Source organism: Neovison vison, chromosome 10 (genome assembly GCF_020171115.1).
Source record: "Neovison vison isolate M4711 chromosome 10, ASM_NN_V1, whole genome shotgun sequence".
Classification (NCBI taxonomy): domain Eukaryota; kingdom Metazoa; phylum Chordata; class Mammalia; order Carnivora; family Mustelidae; genus Neogale; species Neogale vison.
The window spans coordinates 33,084,902-33,102,246 of record NC_058100.1 but is presented as its reverse complement, the minus strand read 5'-3'; the positions used below and the strand labels follow the sequence as shown (position 1 = coordinate 33,102,246).

The 17,345-nt window shown below is 51.1% G+C and overlaps 1 protein-coding gene across 4 annotated transcripts in view; it reads left to right on the top strand.

Moving 5' to 3' along the window:
• The window catches only part of SCYL3 (SCY1 like pseudokinase 3), a 42,799-nt gene that overhangs the window by 12,517 nt on the left and 12,937 nt on the right, over positions 1-17,345 (top strand). For all 4 annotated transcript variants that reach the window (XM_044266935.1, XM_044266938.1, XM_044266937.1 and 1 more), the window contains exons 3-10: positions 2,968-3,153; positions 5,694-5,807; positions 7,630-7,686; positions 8,848-8,950; positions 10,146-10,257; positions 11,998-12,075; positions 14,116-14,255; positions 15,494-15,678. In XM_044266935.1, the coding sequence (XP_044122870.1) occupies positions 2,968-3,153; positions 5,694-5,807; positions 7,630-7,686; positions 8,848-8,950; positions 10,146-10,257; positions 11,998-12,075; positions 14,116-14,255; positions 15,494-15,678 (975 nt within the window). The remainder of the gene's footprint in view (positions 1-2,967; positions 3,154-5,693; positions 5,808-7,629; positions 7,687-8,847; positions 8,951-10,145; positions 10,258-11,997; positions 12,076-14,115; positions 14,256-15,493; positions 15,679-17,345) is intronic.

The window sequence follows — 17,345 nt, the reverse complement described above, 5'->3', positions numbered from 1 at the left end:
TGGATTTTGTTCTTCTGTTCCCCTTCTCTCTCTTTGTTTTTTGGGTTTTTTGTTTTTTTTTTTTTTTTGGTTTATTAAAATAGCCCTTAGTATTTCATTTTATCTTGATTTCTCAGCTATATTTCTTTATATTTTTTTTTAATGGTTGCCCTAAGGATTTCAGTTTAATAACTAGCTCATCGTAATCTCTCTGGGGTTAGAATTGTACCATTCACATAAAACGTAGGAGGCTTGGAATCTGATAGAAATCTCCAGCCCCAACCCTGCTGTCCTTTTGTTCCATACATATCAACACCATACACACACAGGCCCATGGTTAAATTGGAGTTAGAGATACTGATTCCTCGCACAACTGGGCTGACTCCCTCAAAACTTAACTGCTAGTAAGGTAGTGTAGAGTGGAAAACTTGCTGACAATATAAACAGTCAGTAACATATCTTACTCGATACATGTTATATACTGTATTTTTACAATAAGGTAAGGTAAAACACATGTTAACTGGGAAAGTCATAAGGAAAAACCTTGTACAGCACCGTGCACTGTTTGTTGAAAAAGTCTGCATAGAAATGGACACAGTTTAAACCTGTGTTGTTCGGGAGTTCCCTGTGCATCACTCACGTGGAGAACCTGACCCAGCAGCGTCATGTCTGCTCCACACAGTCCTGCGCATCTTACCCAAGAGGCCGATGTGGGGCATTGGAATCCATCCTGATACTTACCATTTCTGCCGCTCTTCCTTCAGTTCTGGAGATCCACGTTTCCATTTGGTGTCATTGCCTCTTCAGCCAGAAGAACTTCCTGTAGCATTTTTTTTTTAGGGTGGGTCCTCTGGCAATAACTTTTGTTTTCCATCATCAAAAATGCCTTTATTTTACTTTTTTTTCCCGGAAGGATATTTTTGCTATATTATTCAGGGTCGATACTGTTTGGTTTTTTTTTTTTTTTTTTTTTTTTGTCAGTGCTTTAGAGTACGTATTCCCCTTTGTCTTTGGGCCTCTGTGTTTTCTTTTCTTTTTTGTTTATTATTTGAAACAGAGAGATACAGCGAGAGAAGGAACACAAGCAGGGGGAGTGCGAGAGGGAGAAGCAGGCTTCTCACTGAGCAGGGAGCCCGGTGCGGGGCTCGATCCCAGGATGTGCAGGCTCCATCCCAGGACCCTAGGATCACAGCTCGAGCCGAAGGCAGGCGCCCCGGCCTCTGTGTTTTCCGATGAGAAGTTTGCATCACTCAAATTGTCATTCCCTTCCACGTAATAATGGTTTTCTCTAGCTGCCTCTGAGATTTTTTTATTTATCTGATTTCTCCAGTTTGACGATAACGTGTGTGATGTAGTTTTCTTTGATTTATCCTGTTTGATGTTTATTGAACTTCTTAAATCTGTAAACTTAAGTATTTGGCTGAATTTGGAAAGTTCTCAGGCCATTATATTTTTTATGTGCCATTTCTTTTCTTCTCTTTATTGGGATTCCAGTTATGTATGTTAGACCTTTATTATTGTCACAGTTTTTTTTTTTTTTTAAGATTTTTACTTATTTATTTGACAGAGAGAGATCACAAGTAGGCAGAGAGGCAGGCAGAGAGAGAGAGAGAGGGAAGCAGGCTCCCCGCTGAGCAGAGAGCCCGATGCGGGACTCGATCTCAGGACCCTGAGATCATGACCTGAGCCGAAGGCAGCGGCTTAACCCACTGAGCCACCCAGGCGCCCCACACAGTTTCTTGATGTTGTGATCATTTAAAAAAAAATAAAAAAGAAATTTTTCTCTTTGTTCTTCAGACTAGTTAGCATAGGTTCACTGACTCTTGCCTCTACATCAGTCTGCATTTTGTTGTTGAGTCCAATCATTGGGTTAGTTTCTAATATTTTATTTTTCCTTCCTAAAACTTCCTCTTGTTTTAAATAACATTTCTTTCTCTGCTGAGAACTTCTGTTTATTTCCTGTTTTCCTTTACCTCTAGGGAAGAATGGTTGTAACATAGTGGGGAAACGGCCTTACATTCTTCCTAAGAGTTCTGTTATCCAGGCCATCTCGGGGTTGGTATATCTTGGATGTCTTTTCACTTTTTATGGTTCTTTGTTGAGTAGGAACATTTTAGGTTGCATCCCACACATTCTGAATGTCATGTTGCATTGACTCTTGGTTGTGTTAAAGTCTTCTAGAGATTACTGAGGTTTTTGATTCAGCAGTCCATCCCCTTTGGTTCAGGCTTCAAGTTTTCCAGCTGCTCGCCTGCACCCTTCCTGTGCATGGTAGTTCTAACCTCAGTTCATTTCTCAAAAGTTGGCTATGCTGGTTTGGGTCTGTTTTGTCCGTGCTTGATTCAGGAGTTAGTCTGAGACCCAAGTGGGTATAATAGATAACCAGAGCATCTCCTTCTCCAGTTCCTTCCCCTCTGGAATAGCCTCATACTCAGGCTTGTCTGGACTCCTCTCTGTTCTCCTTCTGGCCAGAAAGCTGCCAAGGTCTCGGTCAGAGTTTCAGCCCCCTCTGCTACACTGCCCTCCCAAGCAGGGCCTGCCTTTAGCACACAGCTGGTGAGAAGGGCCGGCCCTAAACCAGAACCCCTTCCACAGGGGTCTCTTCTGCTAATCCTGACTCCCTTGTGTAGTCTGTGTGCTCTTGTTTACCTTGCTGAGCTCTCAGGTCACTGTTGGGGTACTTTGTTCAGAGTATATGGTAGTGTCGTGGAGAGGCCCGGGCTCCTGGGGGCTTACACTGTCGGAAGGGAACCGGAAGTCTCTATAGAATCATTTAAATGTTGGTAAAGTGAAGGAACTCAGAACAGGTCACAGATTTTCCTGTGCCTTGTTTGAGATTTAGGGGGGTAGGTGAGGAAAGTAGGGAGCTGGGAGGGACCTTGAGTGGAACTAACCGTGTTCTGACTCGGACTGTGATGTATAAGAAACTACGGTTAGTCTGGTTCTGAGTCATTAACTCTCCCACCCCTTGCGTTTGTATCTTTAAAGCATTTGAAGACACTCCGTCACCCTTGCCTGCTGAGATTTTTATCTTGCACTGTGGAGGCAGATGGGATTCATCTAGTCACTGAGCGAGTACAGCCTCTGGAAGTGGCTTTAGAAACGCTGTCTTCCGCTGAGGTCTGTGCCGGCATCTACGACATCCTGCTGGCTCTCATCTTCCTTCACGACAGAGTAAGTACCGAAGACACAGGCTGCCCCGGGGCCTTGACACAGACGGGAGGGCTGGCCTGTGTGGGAGTGCTTCTAAGTTAGGGGAGGAACAGAAATTCTCACGTGAATCTTCCTGTGGGAGACGAGCTTGTTGGAAGGCATGAGAAGGGCTCCAGACTGGTGGTGTGTGCAGTGGGCTTCTCTGGCCAGTTTTTTATAGAACTTTATTTTTATAGGACTTTATTTCGGTTTACCACTGTCTCCTTCTGGTTTGGGGGAAATATTTACCTGAAAACACTTGCATCGGGTATTACTATTCTTAAGAAAAAGAGAAAGCCTTATCATCAGTGTTGCTGTAAACCAGAGTTCCTGTTTGGTCCCCGGAATTCTGTGACATTTTAGATTTTGAAGGAAGAAATTACCATTTCTTAGGAAAAGGCAAAGCTTTACATACCCGTTCTCATTTGAGTGGGTGTCTACTGAGAGATGGCCTCTTTTTTTTTTTTTTAAGGTTATTTATTTGAGGGAGCGAGAACGAGCATGGGGAGGGGAGGAGCACTGAGAGAGGGAGGAGAAGGAAGCTCCATGGGGACTCGATCCCATGATCCCAGGATCGTGACCTGAGCCGAAGGGGAGCACTGAGCCACCCGGGCGCCCCAGGAGACAGAATCTTAACACTGCGCTCAGGTTTGCTCTTAAGAGGATAAGCGTATAGTCTTGGGTTTACTTTTGGTCTATTTAGTGACAGTATTATTGACCTTATTTTTTTTTTTTTTTTAAGAATTTATTTATTTATGGGGCGCCTGGGTGGCTCAGTGGGTTAAGCCGCTGCCTTCAGCTCAGGTCATGATCTCAGGGTCCTGGGATCGAGCCCCGCATCGGGCTCCTTGCTCAGCAGGGAGCCTGCTTCTCTCTCTGCCTCTGCCTGCTTGTGATCTCTGTCTCTCTCTCTCTCTCTCTCTCTGTCAAATAAATAAATAAAACCTTTAAAAAAAAAAAAAAAAGAATTTATTTATTTATTTGACAGAGATCACAAGTATGCAGAGAGGCAGGCAGAGAGAGAGGAGGAAGCAGGATCCCCACCAAGCAGAGAGCCCGATGTGGGGCTTGATCCCAGGACTCTGGGATCATGACCCAAGCCGAAGGCAGAGGCTTTAACCCTCTGAGCCACCCAGGTGCCCCTATTGAGTGATTTCTTAATGGAATTTACATTCCATTAAGTACTGAGTGAGGCCTCTGGCAGTCCTCCGAGATGAAAAGTTACCAGTCACCAGTTAGAAACACTGGCATTTGACTCATCTCAGTGTATTTTTTTTAACTTTTTCTGTTAATTGGAGACAGATTCCAGATATCATCTTGGATTTATCACCTTTTAAAAATACGTCTAAGATACAGGGCACCGGGGTGGCTCAGTGGGTTAAAGCCTCTGCCTTTGGCTAAGGTCATGATCCCAGGGTCCTGGGATCGAGCCCCGCATTGGGGTCTCTGCTCCAGAGAGCCTGCCTCTCTGCCTGCTTGTGATCTCTGTCAAATAAATAAATAAAATCCATATATATATATATATATATATATATGATTCATATAAAGAAGAATTATTAGTGCTTCACATGAAGGAGTATTTTCTTTGTTGGAGAAGGTACATGCACATGGTAGAAAGTTTGAATAGTGTGAGAGTACATGCAGGGAAGGGTAAGCCCCCCCACCCCGCATTCAGCCCCTCACCTCTGTCCAGAAGTCCCCACAGTGATCAGCCTCTTAGTCCTGAGAGGGCCGGTGTGCGTATGAACCACATGTCCCTGTGCTTATTCTCCTTTGTTTTTTTCAAATGTAAAAATACCGTATACACTGTTCTGAACCTTCCTTTAGAATATATATATGTATCTTGGAGTGTTCCCTATCAAAATGTGCACATACTTGACCTAGTGAATAGAATATTTAAAATACATTAGTCTACTGAAATGATTTTGGTTTGGAACAAAATACACTTCTGTCCTGTTCTCATTTTCCTCTTCTCATTTATTTGGCTGGTTTTTTTTTTTTTTTTTAATAGTTTTAAATTTTGGCACTTTGGTGGTCTGTGGGGGAAAATTCCATTTTCCTCTTCTTCGAGCAGGATTTTTAAATGCCTGCTGACAAGATTTCAGGTGAAGTGGGTCTGGGTTTGTGATAGAATTTAGGTGAGAAAGAACTTAGAGGAGAAAAACAATACAGCAGCCTGTGGGAGCAAAGGTAAACTGTATCAAACTGTATCGTTAAAGGATGGAAGCAAACGATGTAGACTGTGAAGACCTGTGACCTCACGTTTGAGGAACTCGGTTCCCCAGACGCCGGCGGAAGCAGGGACGGGCAGCAGAGGAAGAGCCCTCCGTGGCCGTGTCGTGCTCCCCGGCCTCACGGGGCCAAGCCAGGCTTATCCCATCCCTCGTTCCTTCCGGTTGTCCTTCCATTTACCGCGCCGCCAGTGGGATGACTCACCGTATCTCTTCCCGGTGTTCAGTATTTAGTTTTTTTAAACTCCTGCTTCAGAAATTCTAGTGGCAGCCTCCTGTTCTTTTCTCCAGGGACACCTAACGCACAACAATGTCTGCTCATCCTCTGTGTTTGTGAGCGAGGACGGGCACTGGAAGCTGGGAGGGATGGAAACCGTCTGCAAAGTTCCTCAGGCCACACCCGAGGTAAGCCAGGGGATGGGCCCTTGGTGCCTCTCAGAACTGGGTAGCATTTTGGTATGTGGGTCCTGCCTGGGGACTTTCTGCAGCGCTAGGGCGAGCGTAGGTCTAGGGACGTGACTTCACTGCGGTGCTCGTGTTCCCAGAACGCTGGGCCTTATTCTTCAGAGGGGCCCCCGCCTCCATTCTTCTTGTCTCCCGATTTGGTCGCTGAGGAAACAGACCGAGAGGTAAACTGGCTCGGTCCGCTTTCTAATGGGATGTTCCTGCTGCTGCTCCTCGAGTACCTGCACGTAATCACATCACCTAATGTCCAGTGTTGAAATGACCTTCGTGTGTCTGTTTTCTTGGCCAGTGTTTGAGCTTCTTGAGGGGGTGAGAGTTTTAGATTTAGTCTCGCCCAGAGTGGTGCCTGGTGTGCATTAGGTACAGAACAGATGTTCGTTTACAACCATCCATGGTGTCCACAGACACACACTGTGTCCTACCAGCCGGAGTCGAGACCCACGCATCTTAATCCTCCCGGCGGGCCGTGTTGTCGCTGCCTCTGTACCTCTTCATGGTTTGTCTGACCAGGATCTACAAATTTCCCTCCTTAGTTGATGAACCTTTCTCTTCTGTTTTGTTTCTTGTTTTCACCATTTTACCTGTTGCTGCTAGGCTTGCTCTTTCTGAAAAACAGAACAAAACCAAACCAGGCCCCTCATGGCAGCCCTGTGGAGATGGCGGCTCGCTGACTTACTGGCCGTGTCTGGTTTCCCCGTTCTCTTGTGGGGCTTCCACACGTGAGCCACGTTAAATGTGTACCTTCGTGGCCTCTCGCCCAGTTCAAATGCTCCTTCCACCACAGAGGTGTTCCTCTAATAATATTTCTGCCCCAGTCAATCCCTTTCTTCTCAGAATTCACCTTACATCTAATTAGTGTAACAGCACGTAAGTCATCCTGTGACTCATGTTCCAGAGTCTTCACCGTGGCCTGGGAGGCCCTCCGCAGGCTCTTTCCCAGCCTCCCTTCAGCCTCACGTACCACTTCCAGTCACTGAGCTGCACTCTGGCCACCCCCCGTGTTCTCTCAGGGCCGGTATCCTGTACCTCTTCTGCCCTTGCATGCCATTCCGTTGCTGGGCGCCTCATTCCCGGTCCAGAAGAAGTCCGCAGTCTAGTTGAGTCTCTTTGTGGCGCCTTCCCCCGGGCGTCCCCTCCCCAGTGAAATCTGTCCCTCCCCCTGTGCTTCCCGGGCGCTCGGCGTGTCACTCAGATTGCTAGTTTACATTCTCGGTCGTGAGCTCCGGGCTGGGCCAGGGAGTTTGTCCTATTCCTTTTGTATTTCTCGTGCCTTGAGTGGTGTTTGGGACATAGAAGCTCTTGAACAATAGTCTTCGAATCAGTGAATCAGTGTCCTTGTTCTGTGGACATCATCTGTGTAGCTCATAAAGTCTTCAACTTTTCCTTAAGATTGACTTGACTCGGCCAGATTAATGAGGGATTTGTTCTATGCTAGAAAAGCCTTTTATTTGTCAGTAACTAGGCAGGATAAGAAAGACGTATCCCCGATGACTAGTGCAAGGGAGTGAGATGCAGAGAAGCCTCTGAACAGCGGAGGGCACCTGCCCCGCTGAGGGGTGCGGCGAGGGACCAACCGTGTTTTCTTGAGCCTCGCGCTGGGCCAGGTTTCAGTTCGCAGATTTCAGATGTGTGTGTTGAACATGCGGCATGGTGTGAAGGCATCATTGCTGCTGTTTCCATTGCGGTTGCTTCTGTAACTTGGTATAAGAGACTGGTTCACCAAACCTATGTATGAATTATTTTCCTTAATTTATTTCTCTAGTTTCTGAGGAGTATTCAGTCAGTCAGAGACCCAGCATCTATCCCTCCTGAAGAGATGGTAAGATGAGACGCTTCAGCTGTAACGAAGGCTTCTTTGGGTAACTGAGTATGAAATGTAACCTTTCGCCTGCCCCCTCTTTCTTGGCCAAGTCGTGGATGCCTCCTAACGCCTTGGGCCATGACAGCTTCTCAGACTAATCTCATCACCACAGCAGGGAGCCGTTTTCTTGACAGTCCGCTTCCATTTTTGGAGGTACGGACACCTGTGCTACTGTGTAAACGGAGAGGGCCGGTGCTTGGTCCTGGCTTCGTGGTCTTTGTATGTTGCTGGAAGCCCGAAGAGCTGGGGACATAGCGCCCCAGCCCCTCCTGCGCTTCCCCCAAGCCATGCATCGGCCTGTGGGTTATGAGCTGGGACTCCCCAAGACACAGCAGAGTGATTATTGGCATTAATAATCTTGTGTGACGAAGGTTCCCTCTGCAGATTTCCCTGCCAAGTCGATGAACCTTTCAATTCTGTTTCTTGTCTTTACCACCAGCTGCTGGTGAAGAAAGATTGCATTTACCAGTAAATGTGAGGAAGTTGCTTCCTCTAAATTTGTTTTCGTAACTACTGTAAACAGACAGTGATCCCCAGAGACACATTTAACTGCTTTATGGGAAACAGACCCAACTCCAAACTTGAGTATAGACCCAAGCCTTGAAATAAGCCCTGTTGATCCAGATTGGTACCATGTGTATGTACTAGTGTTTTTCAGGCTGATTTTTGGGTTTTAAATCAAGTTAGAGGTTCTGACAAGCTTTGAGAAAAAAGAGTAAAATAGAAAACCTCCTTAAGTTCTGTAGGTAGTAAGGCTGAGTATTGTTTTATGAAACTTCTATTTCTATTATGTGTGTATTTATACTTATGTGTATGTACTACTGCCACTAACGGTAATAATAATAAAAATTTTAAAAATCTGGGTTGCAGTCAGAAATATTTTTGAAAGCCACAGACATATCCTGTTTAGCCCTTTTGTTTTCTTTTTGCCCTTGTTTGATATTTTTGTCTTTGATAAATTCCTTTCCCTCATCCTATGGAAGCCTCCAGGCTTGTGGCTGGTACCGTAAGGTTAGCTTGGAGTGTCCTAAATGCAGATATGGGACAGGGCTTCAGAGAAAACTGAGATCCGGTGTGTAAGGCAGATTCTCTGGTTTTAATCATCTTTCCTGCTTTCAGTCTCCAGAATTCACGACCCTGCCCGAGTCACACGGACATGCCCGGGACGCCTATGCATTTGGGACCGTGGTGGAAAGTCTGCTCACAATCTTAAGCGGACAGGGTGAGTCGGGGTTGTGCTGCTATATCCACAGAGTAAGTAGGAAGGTCATTCACAGCCTGCTCCGTGTGGGTTCAGAGCGCTGCGGGCTTTGATCGCAGGGAGGAACCTGTCGCTCGCCACATAGCCTGTCTAGGGCAGATCTTAACAGCAGTTTCCCTGCTAAAAGAAGCTCTGATTTCTTTACTTTGCAGACGTAAAGCTTTTTAAGTAGGAGCCACTTTCGGCTCTGACTCTGGGTATCCGCGGTCACTCTCGGGATACTAACTGGGATTGGTCCTTGCGGGCCGAAGCCTGCGTTCCTTACCCGGCCAGGCACGGGAGTGAGCGCTGGTGTGGACTGATGTGGAGCGACCTGAAGGAAAGAGGATTCAACATTTTTTATGAATCCAAAGCTTAACATCCCTTTATTCTTTCCAAGCCCTTTTGATTTTTTTCTTCTTGGTGTAATGTACTTACTGCCTTCTCTTTCGCGGCCCTGGAGAGCCCAGGTTCCTGAGCACGCTGTTTTTTTCTCTCTTAAGCGCTCCAGCGGCCGCTTGGAGCCTGCTGACGGGCGAAGGGGCGCGGGGGCGCCTGCCCCGGGAGGCCCCTGCTGGCCGGGTCACACGCGGCCCGAGCTCGGTGCAGCTCTGATGTGGTTCCTGGTTCCTGCCCCCGGTGTCTGCGTGTTCTGGAGTCACAAGCGTCATTCAGCTGCTGGCTCGGAATCGTCTCAGCCTAGAAATACTTGAGAATTACACCCTTAGGGCTCTAAGGCCTCCCTCGTGGGGCCAAACTTACTACCCCACTGAGTCTGGACCGGTGGTAATTACATGCCGTCCTTGGGCGATCAGAAAACACAGTCGTCCCAGCAACCTGCTGTGTTCTGGGGATGAGGAACCTGGTGGGAGAGGCCTAGGGACCTGCCCCCTCTCCAGCCTTCCCGCGGCTGAGCTTGTCCTCCAGACAGGACAGCCGGGAGGTGAGGGGCTCCACAGCAAGGCCCAGGGGGGCGGTGTTGGCTGCATGGGCAGCTGCGTTTTCTGCTCCGGCCACGGAGTCTGGCTTCAGGCGAGCAGGAAGCTGTTTGGCAACAGCCAGGCCTTTGTTTGTTTGGGCTTTTACAGGTTGGTTTTTGCTCTCGTCAGTCTCCAGCTATAGAGGTCCTGGAAGGAGGGAGAAGGCATTGGAAACTAACTGTCGCTCTGGATTTCAGTTTCAGCGGACGTTCTCTCCAGCTTGCAACAGACCTTGCACACAGCCTTGCTGAATCCCCTTCCAAAATGTCGGCCAGCGCTCCGCACCTTACTGTCCCATGACTTCTTCAGGTGAGGGCGCCTGGCGGGCTTGGTGGGCTGTCCCTGCCGCCGGCCTGCCCTCGGACCCTGCGTCCGGCCGTGCGGTGTGGCGGCCCCGGGCACACACTCTGGCCTGTGCTTGCCGCTTGTGGTCAGGAGAGGTTCGATCGCGTCCACGTGGGGCAGCAGAGGGCGGGGTGGGCTGCCTCTTGGGGTCTTACCACAGGAAGTCTGAGAAATTTTAACTGTGGCGAAGGCTGGAGTCTGGAGGCCACAGCCCAGGGCCCTTAGGACTTGGGCCGATGCAGAGGCGAGGCCGTGTCCGCCGTTGGCAGCCGTCAGGGAGCTGACTCTGCTGCTGTCCTGTTGTGGAGAAGAATTTGTTACTGTTGAAATTTTTTCTTGTTGGGGGAGAGGAGCTCGTTTCTCTTCAGGCAGAAGATGGTCTTCTCGGTTTAGTAACACGGTGGAAGAGGAGCGCAGAGGCACAGGCGCGGGGCCACGCTAGAGCGATAGCCCTGTCGCCCGACTCAGAGATGGTTTTGAACCTCTCTTCAAGGTCAGTTGTAACTGTGTGTCCTCCTCCTCTTCCTTTCCACCGCCCAAAGTCGCAACTTTTATTAGTGAAATCGATCTTCTGTTGTTTTGAAACTGAAGACCCTAGTGTGCAGTTGGAGCCCCGGGAAAACCAGAGCGGAGCGAAAGCTAACGTTCTCCCGGGAGGGGGACACGGACCTCGAGGGTGGGACTCAGGCCGTGTTATTTAACAGGGCAGAGAGGTAGTGTCACTCTAGTTATTAGAATTTTATTTATTGTTTACATTTCAAAGAAACTGTTCAAAACCTTTCTCATTACAAGAGTCTTTCTAGGAGAGGCATTTCTGTGTCCTTTCATATAATTCATACCAATATGTAATTTACCTTGATACAAGATCTCTACGAAGGACAGTCCTTTACAGCAAGTAGATTATCTCATCACGGGTGGTCAGAGTTGTCAGTAAGAATCGTATCTGAAGCAGAGATGGGAGAGAAAGCCCAAACCCACACAGGCTCCCTCTTCCTGAAGCCGCCGGCTGCGTGGGAGCCCACCGGGTTAGACAGAATAACCCAGTGCTTTTCTCTGCTGCTGAGCCACAGGGAAAGGGGTGTTGATGTAGGATGTGCAGATGCGGGGGGCCGGCTGTGCTGGCGGGGCCGCGTGCGGGTGGGCCAGCAGCCCCGTCCCGCAGGATGGGAGGGCGGGAGCAGCGCTGCCCGGGGGCTGAGCAGAGTGCGCCTGCTGACCCGTCACCCTCCTCCCTGCTTCGGGCGGGAGCAGTGGGAAGATTCCTAGGACTGGCACGAGAGATGCCTCTTTGCCCAAGCCCCTCAAAGTTCTTCTGCCCCAGAGCAGACTGGCGATCTGGCCACCGTTGGTGGGGCTGCTCGCCCAGTACCGCCGCTCTGGGGACGGTTCTGTCGCCACACCCTGTCGCAGCAGCAGCTCCGGTGGCTCTGGCCGCTCGAACCACCGGGTCTGCGAGGGTGTGTTTGCGCACCGTGTGCGCCGAAGCACGTATCCTCTTCACAGCTCTCTCTGCTGCTCTTAAAATGCTGGATTCTCCACGGCTGGTGCGGAGCGTGTGTCTCGTGACTGCTTCTCCTCGAAGCGGCACAGGAGAACGCTTCCTTGGCCCTTAGCATAGTGTGGTCTGTGCTTATGGCTTCAGGATTTAACATGCCTTCACTAACCTATTGTCCTGCACATTTTTTTTTCCTCTTTGGCATTTAGGAATGATTTTCTAGAAGTTGTGAATTTCTTGAAAAGTTTAACATTGAAGAGTGAAGAGGAGAAAACGGAATTTTTCAAGTAAGTTCAGAAAGTGAAGGGCTTACAATTCAGTTAACTTGGATTAAGTCCATATTTTCACTTGGGGCGTTCTGGAGAGATGAGTCCACACTTACTTTCTCGGACTAAGCTTGTTGGACACCCTTCGTGTTGGCCTTTGGGTAGGCCCTGGGATGGACAGTTGGTTCTGGTGGGGGAAACAGTGATGAGCTTGCGGGGGGCCTCCTGAGACCCCAGAGGGGAGGGCGGCGGTGGTCAGAGGAGGTGGTGTGGGCCTCAGGACAGGACAGCGTGAACTAACGCACAGAGGCAGGGCGCGGTGCAAGCCAAGCATGGCACCGCCAGCAGCTGGGTCCTGTCGGAGCGCAGACCCCCAGGCAGGGTGAGTGAAAGGTGGGCACCCTCCTGGGGTCGGGGGCGGTGAGGACCAGTAACACTGTCGGTGAGCAGCGGGCTTCATGCATCAAAGCCGTGAAAGCAGCCGGGAGACAGTTACCTCTCCCAGGGCGGATCGCTTTGGTGCCTGTGGAGGGCGCGGCCTGAGCTCTTCCCGGGGTTTGGATCAGTCTATAGACCGTGGCAGGCTCCAAGGGTACGGTGAAGGCACAGAGAAGGGGGCCTTCCGCCATCAGATTGGCCAGCCCTTGGAGATCCCCAAGAGCATGAGAGAATCCCGCAGGAGAGGCCCCAGCCGCTGGGCACGTGAGCAATGTGGGGTCAGGGGTCCCTGCGCAGTGGGTGGGGGGCTGTGGGCATAGGTGTGCGTGGGCACCTGGCCACACTGGCCCCGGAGAGACGGCGGCGGCCGCGGAGCCAGCAGTGAGGACTAGGGCGCCGCAGCCTGCAGAGAAAGTAGAGGCTTGGGGGACACCCAGCGCCCAAACTGTAACCCGGGGGGCAGCCACCCAGCCATGTAAGGGGGTGGCTGACCGGTGCGACAAAGCAGTGATGGGGACAGGAGGGCCAGAAAATGTGCACAGCCCGGTGTTCCCGGCAAAGGCACATGCGGGAAGGTGGGGGGAGTCCCTGTCCCTGAGGAGTTGGGGGCACCGGTGGTCTCAGCTGAGGAGGAGCCGCTGGCAGGAGGGGAGCCAGGCCGCAGGTGAGCTCCGAAGGGATGGGAGCGAGGGAGTGGACTCTGGGTAGAACCTCCCGAGACGAGAACTTCTGAGGAGAGAGCACAGAGTAGCCGGAGAAGGCAGTGGACACGGGAGGGAGGAGTTCAGAATGGAAGAGATGCGAGCCGGTGTTTGGGCTGGGGGAGCAGGGCTTGGGGAGCAGAGCGGGGCGCCGTCCAGGCTGCGGTCCCAAGGAGGCCGGGCTCTGGGGTGACAGCAGTTGGGGGCCGTGAGAGGCACAGTCTGCTGCCAGCAATGCTGTAGGGGGAGCTTGCCCCATGACTTCCTATTGCCTTCGTCTTTTTTTTTTTTTTCCCCTTGTTTTAAAGATTTCCTTACTTGAGAGAGAGAAGGAGTAGGGCTTTGGGGCAAAGGGAGAGAGGGAAAATCCCAAGCACACCCCCGTCCCCCAAGTCCGGAGCCCAACACGGGGATCAGTCCCACGACCCCCAGAGGGTGACCTGAGCCGAAGTCAGGAGTCCGCCGCTGACCCGATGAGCCTCCAGGGGCCCGGACACCTGTGTGTTCTTCACAGAGCCCTCTTACGTGTGTTATTTTAGGAAGTTTAGTAACAAAAGCTTATATTTTTATTTACCGTGGAAACTCGAGACAATTTCATTACTACATTTTTTAAATTTTGCAGAAAGTCCTTTTAATCGGCTAGGAAGCTCCTGGCTTACTGGGGGAGAGGACCCTGGCGCCGTAGACACGGGGCAGTTTGGTGAACCCTTCCTAGCTCAGGTCGGAGCTTGTCTGCGTGCCGGCAGCCTTGTCTCGCACCCTCTGCATTTTTCCTGAAATCCTTGTCAGCACCTGTTACACCTTCCCCGGCCACAGTTCCCCGTGCCCCCCACCCCCCCCACACACCCCAGGACCGAGGTCGGAGAGGGTTGTGTCTGAAGTGTCACCCCCAGGTTCCCAGGCTCCTCTTCTCTGCCCCCAGGTTCCTGCTGGACAGAGTCAGCGGCCTGTCGGAGGAGCTGATAGCCTCGCGGTTGGTGCCGCTGCTGCTTAATCAGCTGGTGTTTGCGGAGCCCGTCGCTGTTAAGAGTTTTCTTCCTCATCTGCTCGGCCCCAAAAAAGGTGAATGTTTTTCAAAGGATGATTGGTCATTAAGGAGTTTGGGCATGATGAGCCCTCGTTTGAGCTGAGGGAAATTCCTGCCAGGTGTGGTTAGGTCTGTCTCTGAGAACACTTGTTGGCCCGAGTGACCACTGTGACTCAGATCGGGCTGCCGGAGCCCACTGGGTCGATAAGGAGCCTCCCCTGGGGAGTCAGGTCTTCCGGGGAAGGCTGGCACGTGGGAAACGAGTCCCCGCACGCGCACGGCTGGAGGAGGAGACGCACGTGGTGTCGGGAGAAGGCTCCGTCTTCCCGGGACTTTGCATTTACAGTGAAGCCTGTGCCTTCTGACTCCCCAGGAGCGACTCATTTAGTTTGTGTTTCCAGTGGAAAGACTGGAAAGCCTGGAAGTAACTTTCCTACTTGGAATTTCTGTTTTTTCTGAGTGTGAAATGAGGGTGTTGTTCGGACCGTCCGTAGCTTCATAAGCACCGCGGACGGCAGCGTACCAGGTTAGAGAGCAGCATTGACGTCGCTCTGTAGAATTCCGTGTTAGGCAGAATTGTGCTTTCAGAATCTCTTTTCTTAAAAGATCTTGATGCAGCAAAGCAGCATTATAAGTAACTCTCTTACAACGTAGAATTTCCTTATATCCTTTGTCATTCCCCGAGTTTTTTCTTTGTAGCTCTGTGGTTCTCTTGCTCGGTCGGGCACGCAGCGGGGTGTGCTTCTGAGTCACCTGGGGAGCCTTTTACAAACGGGCCTGCAGGACTGTCGATCCTTGTTCATAACAGTCCCTGAATGACGGTGGGGGGTCTCTGGTAACCACTGCCGTAACCAGCAGGAGGGGAGGACCCCCAGCATCAAGTCCCACTGGGACATTTGCCACCTCCTCATTGGGGAGGTGAAAGTGAAGCAGCCCTATTGATCTAGTGTATGAAATTCCCGTGATTACACCAGCGTGTACAGAGTTAGTGATTCGGGAGTCCATGAAAATACAGGCTGGCTTTGTTCAATTGAGTCTGATCCTGTATCTCAAAAATATTTCTACAAGTACGGCGTGTTTGAGAAAACTGAGCCTGAGTGATTTGGGGCAACCAAAAAGGTTTCCTTTGGTTTGGGCCTGAGAGTTCCTTCAGAAGAGGACTGAGCGCGGGCGGCGACTCGTGGGCTGGGTTAGTGAACTCTTTGTCACAGCCGCTCCTTTCCCGGAAGTGACAGTCTGCCTTTTCCTCCGTAACTGCCTCTGACGGGGGTAGCCAGTGCGCCGGGGGAGCCGCCGTGTCTGCTGTCGCCGGCCCTGTTCCAGTCGCGGGTGATCCCGGTGCTGCTGCGGCTGTTCGAGGTGCACGAGGAGCACGTGCGGATGGTGCTGCTCTCCCACCTGGAGGCCTACGTGGGGCACTTCTCCCAGGAGCAGCTGAAGAAAGTCATCCTGCCGCAGGTCAGAGGTGCTCGGTGTGGAGGGCGCGGCCGGGGCTGGGGGAGGCGGAGGCCCTGGAGCGAGAAGAGCCTCGCTCAGGAGGCTGGAGGCGGCGTCGGCGTGAAAGCCGCGGGGGTAGCGGGGCTGAGGAGTCGCATTTCCACTCCGCTCACACAGGCACGTGGTTAAACGAGCGTGTTTGGTCTTATCCTGGGAAAACTGATTCTGCTTTGCTTATTCTTCGGGGAAAAGGAATAGGAATCCTTTGTGGATGCTTTGTGACAGACATCGTTAAGTGTCTATAATTAAATACCATAACATAATTAAGTCGTCACAGAGACTCGGACCTGAGCCTTCCGGCCGGTTTATCAGCCGCTGGGGACCTGGTAATGACCCCTGCCCGGGGCTCAGGTTTGTGCTGTTGGCGCTGGGTCTCGGAGAGCAAATACCACAATAGAAATCATTCTCTTCCGGTTCTGGAGGCCAGAAGTCTGGGGTCATGGTGTCTGCGGGTCCGTGCTCTCTCTGAAAGCTCTAGGGGAGAAGCCTTCCATGCCAGCTGCCCTGCTTCCTGGTAGCTCCTGGCGGTCCTCGGTGTGTCTTGGCTTGGAACTGTCGCGCCAGTCTGCCTCGGTTGTCCTTTTCCCCTGTGTCTTCACTTGGCCTTTTTCTTTTTTAAAGATTTTTTTGCCAGAGAAAGAGAGCGCGCGCACGCATAAGCAGGGGGAGCGGCCGGCAGAGGGAGAAGCAGGCTCCCCGCCAAGCAGGGAGCCCAGTGTGGGGCTCCATCCCAGGACCCTGGGATCGTGACCTGAGCTGAAGGCAGAGGCCTAGCCCACTGAGCCACCCGGGTGTCCCTTCACTTGACCTTTTTAAAAAGATCCAGGTCATTGGATTTGGGACTCACTCTAACCAGTGCAACACCATTTTAGGGTAACATTTTGGGTGGACGTGAATATTTAGGAGACAATATTGAGCTCAATACAAGGTTTTAAAAGATTTAAAACCTTTTGTCAGCCTGTAGGAACTTTAAAATAATTTGTTTTCCTATAAGATTAATGTATTTGCAAATGATTCCTAAGGTCTGTTTTTATGCCAGGTCTCAGGTCCTGGGGCCGTAGAGGTGTATAACACTTTGCTTTCAAGGAGCTAGGAGGTGGGACAGAGAGATGTTTGTTATCTGTTGCTGGGGCTCCCCCAAAACTTAGTGCCTTAAATCAGTAGCCATTTTGGCCTCACAGTTCTTTGGATTGACAGGGCTCAGTTTGGGGGTTCTGTCGCACACGAGGTCAGCTGAGGAGCCGTCCCCTGGCACCTGGGAAGGGATGGCTGAAAGGCTGGGCTTAGCGGGGCCTCTCTTTCCACGTAATCTTGGGATGTGGCAGGGCCTCTGTTCCCCTTCGCCACATCTCTGACAGTGTCCGTGAACTTCTTACGTGGCTGCCCTGGGCTACTGGAAGCGCCAGGGCAGCTCTCCCAAGGCACAGGTTAGGAATGGACAGCGTCACTTCTGTTCCATTCTGGCTCCAGTGGGTTGTGCGAGTCAGCCCGGGTTCGGCAGGTGCTGGCTGACAGCGCACGGCCTCTGGGGACCACACTGGGAGGACTGGCTTTCGGGCCAGGCGGCCACCACGCCGCGCGTTGTGTTTACGTCTGCAGCAGTGGCCGCTACCCTGGCGTTGTTGTGT